Source organism: Tripterygium wilfordii, chromosome 13 (assembly GCF_013401445.1).
Source record: "Tripterygium wilfordii isolate XIE 37 chromosome 13, ASM1340144v1, whole genome shotgun sequence".
NCBI classification, from domain to species: Eukaryota; Viridiplantae; Streptophyta; class Magnoliopsida; order Celastrales; family Celastraceae; genus Tripterygium; species Tripterygium wilfordii.
The window spans coordinates 4,364,308-4,371,625 of record NC_052244.1 but is presented as its reverse complement, the minus strand read 5'-3'; the positions used below and the strand labels follow the sequence as shown (position 1 = coordinate 4,371,625).

Genomic DNA, 7,318 nt, shown 5'->3' with positions numbered 1-7,318 from the left:
CAGACAGCTTTTAAGTGTTTGGTTGCCATCTTTTCACCTTACTATGATAACTTGGCATCTTACATTTATGATATTTTCAACATAACTGAAAAAGTAGTGAAAGAGGATGAGGAACCAGTTGCTGATGTCGGACGACATCCCAGATTAGATGCATTGTTGTTTGGGTATTTTTTTTTGAATTTCATTTAGTCAAAGGGGAACGAGTCATGTATAATGCACAAGATTTTTAAATATTTTCCGAGTTTTAGGAGTTATTCATTGTCTTTAACTTTTAAGGATTTATTTTCGTTTCATACGATTTTTTCAAAATTAAGTAATTTTTACTATCTTTTATTCATAATTTTGTAACGCAAAAGAAATATAATACAAGCACAAAAATAATATTAATATATGAAACAATTTATCAAGATGGATTATGAATAAAATATTATGGGAGGTTGATAATATTTTAAAAATGCCTATAAGCCATAGTAGTGTTTGAATACAGTGAAATAATCACTGGTATATTATCTCACTGTTTTGGAATAAACATAGGTATCAACCGAAATTCATTGTTTTTTTCAAACACAATCTATAATTCATTGTTTTTTAAAATATAGTCGAGAATCTATTGTTTTTTGAAAAATACAATTCATAATCTATTGTTCACAGCTTAGAATTCATTGTTTTTTAAAAGTACAATTCATAATTCATTGTCTTGAGTCCATAATCTATTTTTTTAAGAAAAAACACAATCCAAAATCCATTATTTTTAGTCCAAAAAATATTTTTTTTTGAAATTCCTTTATTTTCAAAAACAATAGAATTAAGATCAATCGAATAAAACTTATCGACAATGGATCTTATTAAAAAAACCTTTATACTCTGATTTCTAATATGTAATTTTTTCCTTAAATCTAATATATATTTTGAAAGTTAAAACGTCTTAAAATTTCGTTTAAAAAAGAGAAAAGTTAAAAAAACGGTGGAGTTATTCATTGGTAAATCATGCTCTATTATTTGGCATCATCAGTGCCCAGTAGAATGGCCCGACAACTGCTCAATAAATCAACACTAATCCTGCAATTTTGATTCCCACCCTAGAAGCAAATTAAGGAACCCAAAAAACTGAAAAAGTATTTACAACTGTTTTCATTTCATCTTTTTCTTCTTAAGAACAAGTTATCCCCTTCAAGTCAGTCAAGTGATACTCAACCAGCAGCGTAGTATTCAAACATCACACCTTCCATCCATCATTTAAGCAAAAGATTACAGAATTCAAGAGACAACCAACACCAACATTCTCTGCCTTGAACAATCAGCTACATAGTGTGCTGAGCTTCTCGCATATATAGCTGCACTATTGAAATGTATATAGGAGAACAATGAAAGCAAAATAATATTAATGATCATTGTCATATTGGTCTTTCTTCTTGACATGAATGCTTTCTAACATAGCACGAAATATATGTAACAGAAGGCAAAGAATAAAACATAAAAAACAGAAAGAAGCCTGAGAGGGTGAATCACTCTTGAGCTGGAGAAATTGTGCGGAAACAGGAGCAGAACTGGATAGAATTGAAGGGGGGAGAAAAAGCTTCCAATAAAAACCAGTTATTGGGGATTGAATATCTAGTAGCATAACACCAAAAATATATGTAGAAGAAAAGTATAACACAATGGAAAGGCTAAAATATCACAAAAAGGAGAACAGAGAATGATTTACCCAGGCCCATCTTTATTTTTATCCTTTTCTTCCTCGCTGGAGCTGAATCTTCCCCACGGTTGTCCACGTTGAAACAATTGTCACTATAGCCTCCATTAGCTTTAGTATCTTGTAACAATGGCTCTTTGACATCATCATCCACATAACTTGCTTCAAGGAGGACTGGTCGCGTCATCCCAAGGAGAGTTAGGTTGGATCATTGAAGGTCTATATCCATCTTCTCTGCCATAGGGAACTCTTTTTGACCTTACAATAGTTTCTCGAAACTTTTCGAGTTGATTTTCGTCGAACCCTTAGAAATTTTGTAAATGTAAATGTATTTAGCTTCCATTTCATTTTCTTCCTGCTTAGTACTGGAGCTAACTTTTCAATAGGGTTGCCCACATTGAAACTTTTGTCATTATAGCCTCCATTATCTTTAGCATCTTGTGTCACTGATTCTTCAACATCATCCACACAATCTTGCTTCAAGAAGAATTGGGTCAGATCACCACAAGGAGAGTTAGGTTGGACCACTGAACGACAATATCTATCTTCTATGTCACGAGTGTATAGCAAATGGATGCCACACTTTTTGACTGCACAATAGTTTATAGAATCTTTTTCAAAATAGAATTCAATTGAGATCTCATCCGCATCATCTGCTTCTTTAGGTTTCCTTCTCCCATAATTTTGCAATGATTGATCATAAATTAAACATATTGATTTGACTGAATAGCATCTTCAGAACTCCAAAGACACTCAAAAGAGGTGTGACTGATGTTGACCCCTTTGTTGTTTCTTATATGGAAATTATAGTGAACAACATAGCGAATGAAGTACTTGGGGAGGTCGTTGCATTCAAGAACAATGCAGAAAACCAAGCAGAATAACTCAGCATTACACCAATGTGTAGGAAGCTTTACAGTTAGTGAGGATCCCCTGCTTTTATAGTTGAACCACTCTGGAACATCACCTCCTGGAAAAATGATCTTGGATGGTCTAGTATCCTGCATCAAAAATTTTAATTTAAAATATGTGTATAAATGCTGAGAGAGATAGACCCATATTGAGATATAGAGAGAGATACCACTTCGCTTTCCTGATGATTAGCTTTCAAGTGTAGCAACTTCGATTCTACTTCTGAAACTATGCTGTTTCGTGCATTTTGGTCCAATTTCCAGCAATTTTGAAAATGAAATTCAAATTCAAAGGGCATGTAATCTGGGTAAGAGCCAAAGTCTCCTCTGGCTGCCATGGATAAAGGACTTGCCACCGTCTCTAGTGATATGCAACTCGCTGCATATATAAATCGAACATTCTTTGGAAGCTGAGGCAGTGATTGAAGCCTCCTGCAGTCCTCCAGGATAAGATTTTTGAGATTAGTGAGCTGTTTGATGGCAACAGGTATTTTCTGAAAATTGTTTCCAGAGAGATTTAGGGTTTCCACGGAAGATAACCAAACAAAAAGTTCTGTTAACTCCCTCAAATGTATATTAACTTCTTGTTGATGCTCCCTTTTCTTCAATGGAAAACATAGACCAAAATGCCAGAGCGATTTCAGTTTATAAATGTTGGTGGGGAGATGCCTAAGCCTCGTGCACCCAGCAAGGTCCAACGCAACTAAGGATTTGAGATTGCAGATTGTCGATGGAATTTCTTCAATTGCAGTCCCATCTAAGATTAAAACTTGGATTTTCAATGATACCTCCGGAAATTTCTTGAGGCGGGAACATCCCCCAAGATACAGGCATTCAAGATTTATAGCCAGTGAGAGGTCTGGAATTTCAATCAACTTGTTCGAGTTAGAGAGAAAAATCTTCTTCAAGTGCACAAGATTCTGCGACAACAATAAAAGAATATTAATTTAAACATTACATCATAAATAGTATGAAAACATTTTACTTGATGTTGTCTCAATATTTCATCCATACTCTACATAACTATCTAGTAAATACTGGGTTAATTTTATGCAAAACATATATAACGCACAAGATTCTAAACATTTTCTGAGTTTTAAGAGTTATCATTCTCCTTTACGGATTTATTTCCGTTTCATACCAGTTTTTCAAAGTTAAGTAATTTTTACTATATCGTTTTTCATTATAAACACACCTACTAGACATAATTAGTTGTTTGTATTCTAATCGTTTTTCATTAATTTTTAGAATTCATGGTTTTATAGTAATATATTAAAAGAAAAATATATTTGATCACTTTATTTCCTTTTCATGAATCTATAATTTATGATTTGTAAATCCTTGAGAAAGAAAAATGCAAAGGCATACCTGTCTTCCATTCCATAGTCGTTCAACATGGCTATTACACATTTCGAGCTTAACTAGACTCTCCGCAAGAAAATTTGATGGTAAATACGTCAAAGGGTAATGATGCCAATCCATATATCTTAACTTGTTAGGAAGAGAATCAAGGCCATGAGGAAGGCACACATTAGACGAATTACTCATGATTTTGAGGAACTCGAGATTGTGCATCCTTTCAAATGCTGCTGAATTTATGTTTAAGCGTTTCGGATTAAACATCTCCAAAAAGATACCTTTGACTGCCACAGTCCCCTACAAAATGATTGTTGTTAAAAGATACGAATAACGACATTTTCTACAAGTGAGGTCACATTTGAAATACAAATACAAAAACAAAAGTTACCGTGTTATTTGTCAATACATGACTGATGTCACCATAATCCCATAGCCTACTACGTTCCCCTGGCTCTTCAATGGATTCTACATGAACAATTTGTCGACCCATTTCTTGTAGCAGGTCATGCATCCATACTCGACCCATTTTAACAGTTATAAGAGATTTGTCGATAAGCACAGCAAATCCGATGTCCGTAGAATAATTGCAGGCAACATGAAAGTATTTGACTTCATCAACATCTACTCCTTTAAAGAAACATGCAAGATTAAGAAACATCTTTTTTTCTTGGGGGTCCAATCCATCATAACTGATAAGCAACACTTGCTGCACATCCTTGTTTGGGGTTCTTTCTAATTTCCTCAATGCACTTTCCTGTTCTTGCTTGCTCCTTCCATATAAATGGGAACCCAAGATTTTAAGAGCCAATGGATTACCTTTTGCATAATTTATTGCCTTGTATGACAATCTCATGTGATGACCATCTGGTGGAAGCTCTTGTTTGAAAGCATATCGGCTAAAAAGACAGAGACTGTCATTGTGAACCAACTGCGGAACTTCATAGATCCTATCAACTCCATTCTTAAGCACTTGTTTGTCTCTACTTGTTATGATGACAATGCTCCCTGGACCAAGGAAATTGCGCTGGCCAACTAAAAGTTGTATATGCTGAAAATTATTCACATCATCCAAAACAATAAGAACCTTCTTACGACGGAACCTATCCCTTATAAATGAAATTCCCATATTAGGAGTGCCTATATTTAAGTTCTCATTTCTCATTATTCCAATGACCAGTTTATCTCGTAACTCATTTAGTCCACGCTTCTCACATGTTTCTCTGATATCTTCAATAATACAATGCCCTTCGAATTTTGACAAATTATGGTTAAAGAAAGCTCTAGCAAGTGTTGTCTTACCTATGCCTCCCATCCCCCAAAGTCCAATGATGCGAACATCTTCATTAATCATGCTTAGTAATGATTCAATTTGCTCATAGCGAGAACTCATTCCAACAAGATCACCAAAATTGCTTGAGTCAGTGTAGTAAAGCTTGCCCAAAATATCAGTAACAATACTTTCAATAAGCATAGCCTCAGGTCTGAAAAGAAAAGAGGTCATTCCGAATTATACTATGATTTTGAATGCAAGAAAGAATTGTTGTAATCTTAAGAATATAAAGAAGGGAGACAAAAGAAAGGAATTACCTTGTGACCTGTGAATCCCATCCAGATAAATTAGCAGCTTTTGTCAAAGCAGCCCTCCATGTTTCTATCTTTGGATGACCGTCATACCGAGCTAAAGCTTGTCCAAAAGGGCCTGATTGGTTTCTTACATGTGATGGATCCACCTTGAAAAAGACTGGTATAACAATTTGCCCATTTTTTTTGTTACACTCCATGATTTTCACGAGTTCATCTAAGCACCATCTTGAAGAAGCATAGTTCTTAGAGAAAATGATTAAGAAAATTTTTGATTCTGCAATCGTCCTGAGAAGAGCATCTGAAATGACATCTCCTCTCTCGAGGTCGTTATCAATGAAAGTTTCAATTTTTTCTCTACACAAAGCAGCATATACATGACTGGTAATGTTGTCACGAGTATCTATTCCTCTAAAACTAATGAAAACATCATACTTCCCTTGGAAAAGAGAAGAAGAAGAAGACGATGAAGAAGAAGAAGAAACTGCCATAATCAGATCAGTATTCTTTGCGCAGAGTCAACCAAAAAAGATGTAACTTTACAAATCAACACTAAGCTTTAAATAATTGGAGAGGAGTACTGAAAGTCCTCAAGAAACCATTTATTTTATTTCTTTTATGAGCAAGGAAATGCTAACGAAATGCAGCTAATAATTGGAGAGGAGTACTGAAAGTCCTCAAGAACCCATTTATTTTATTTCTTTTATGAGCAAGGAAATGCTAACGAAATGCAGCTGAAGGGACACAGTTGGTTCGGTACCAATATTATTATTATAAGACGACTTCAAAGTGTAGATGACAACAACTTTCCTTTCTATCCCAAACAAAAAATTTTTATTGGAGTAATTCTCCATATCTTCTTCACAAGAGTACACTTGACCACGTCTGCTAATGTTTGAGAAAAAAGCTGAATTGTCATTTTAAGTCCCAGTTGTAAGTGGACTAAAAGATGACCCACCTGGGACACACGTTTTCGTATTTGTTGAGGGGTTTGACTGTCAAATTCAAAAAACTAAAAGGTTCAATTAGTAATGTTAAAAGTTCCAAAAAAAATAAATTTAAATGTCATGTGTATGTGATGAATACCAGCCACACGGGATGGGGGCCCAAAATCTAACATCATAAGTTTGGGTCTAACTCTCTATTGAAAACTCAGCTTGACAATAGAAGGTTTGTCCTCTCATATAAGATAGACTTCAAACACTTCACATTTCGATGTGGGATTCTCATCAGTATGCTTCGATAGTCAATTGATCAATAGGGCGTATGATGAATTTTTATTTATTTAGACGGTTTGATAACAAAATTCATTATACTCTACCCCTTTTTTATGTGTAAAAATGCAAGTTCCAAGTTATTTCTATGATCTCTTCAAAGTGTAGAGGAGAACACCTTGGGGAAAATAATGGAAACTTCCTTATAATTTTTTTGTGTAGTTTCAAATAGAAATAATATGTTAAGAAATATGTCTATATTATTTAATATAATTATAGTGTAATTATTTTTTTCTCTGTATTTTTTCTTCTTTCTTTTTACTCTTAAGAGAAAAAAAAAAATTTGTTTAATTGGTTGCATAATATTTATGGGAGGAATTCTCTCATGTTAAATCAATAACATAAAATGCGGATCTATGTCGCTAATGATTTGGAACATGTAGGATCCAAAATAGTGACATAAAATCCTTTGTCCGCCACTACGACCCCCGTCACTTTAAGTCCTAGCTTTGCTCCTGACGATAAACATTAAAAAATGAAACAGTAAAGAAGCCTTGCTG

The 7,318-nt window shown here is 34.3% G+C and overlaps 1 protein-coding gene across 4 annotated transcripts; it reads right to left on the bottom strand.

Moving 5' to 3' along the window:
- Window positions 1-998: 998 nt before the first annotated feature.
- LOC120012411 (disease resistance protein RUN1-like) lies at window positions 999-6,106 on the bottom strand. Of its 4 annotated transcripts, none has more exons than XR_005471264.1 (6): window positions 5,551-6,106; window positions 4,352-5,444; window positions 3,973-4,260; window positions 2,775-3,524; window positions 1,706-2,694; window positions 999-1,339 (listed from the first exon to the last, which is right to left on the bottom strand). XR_005471264.1 is itself a non-coding variant. In XM_038863835.1 (5 exons), the coding sequence occupies exons 1-5, from the start codon at window positions 6,033-6,035 to the stop codon at window positions 2,398-2,400; spliced, it is 2,913 nt and encodes a 970-aa protein (XP_038719763.1). In that variant the 5' UTR covers window positions 6,036-6,106; the 3' UTR covers window positions 1,350-2,397. The 4 variants fall into 4 exon arrangements, 2 of the variants coding, with proteins under 2 accessions (XP_038719763.1, XP_038719764.1); XR_005471265.1 differs by having other exon boundaries at window positions 999-1,334; XM_038863835.1 differs by lacking the exon at window positions 999-1,339 and having other exon boundaries at window positions 1,350-2,694.
- Between the last annotated feature and the right edge of the window lie 1,212 nt (window positions 6,107-7,318).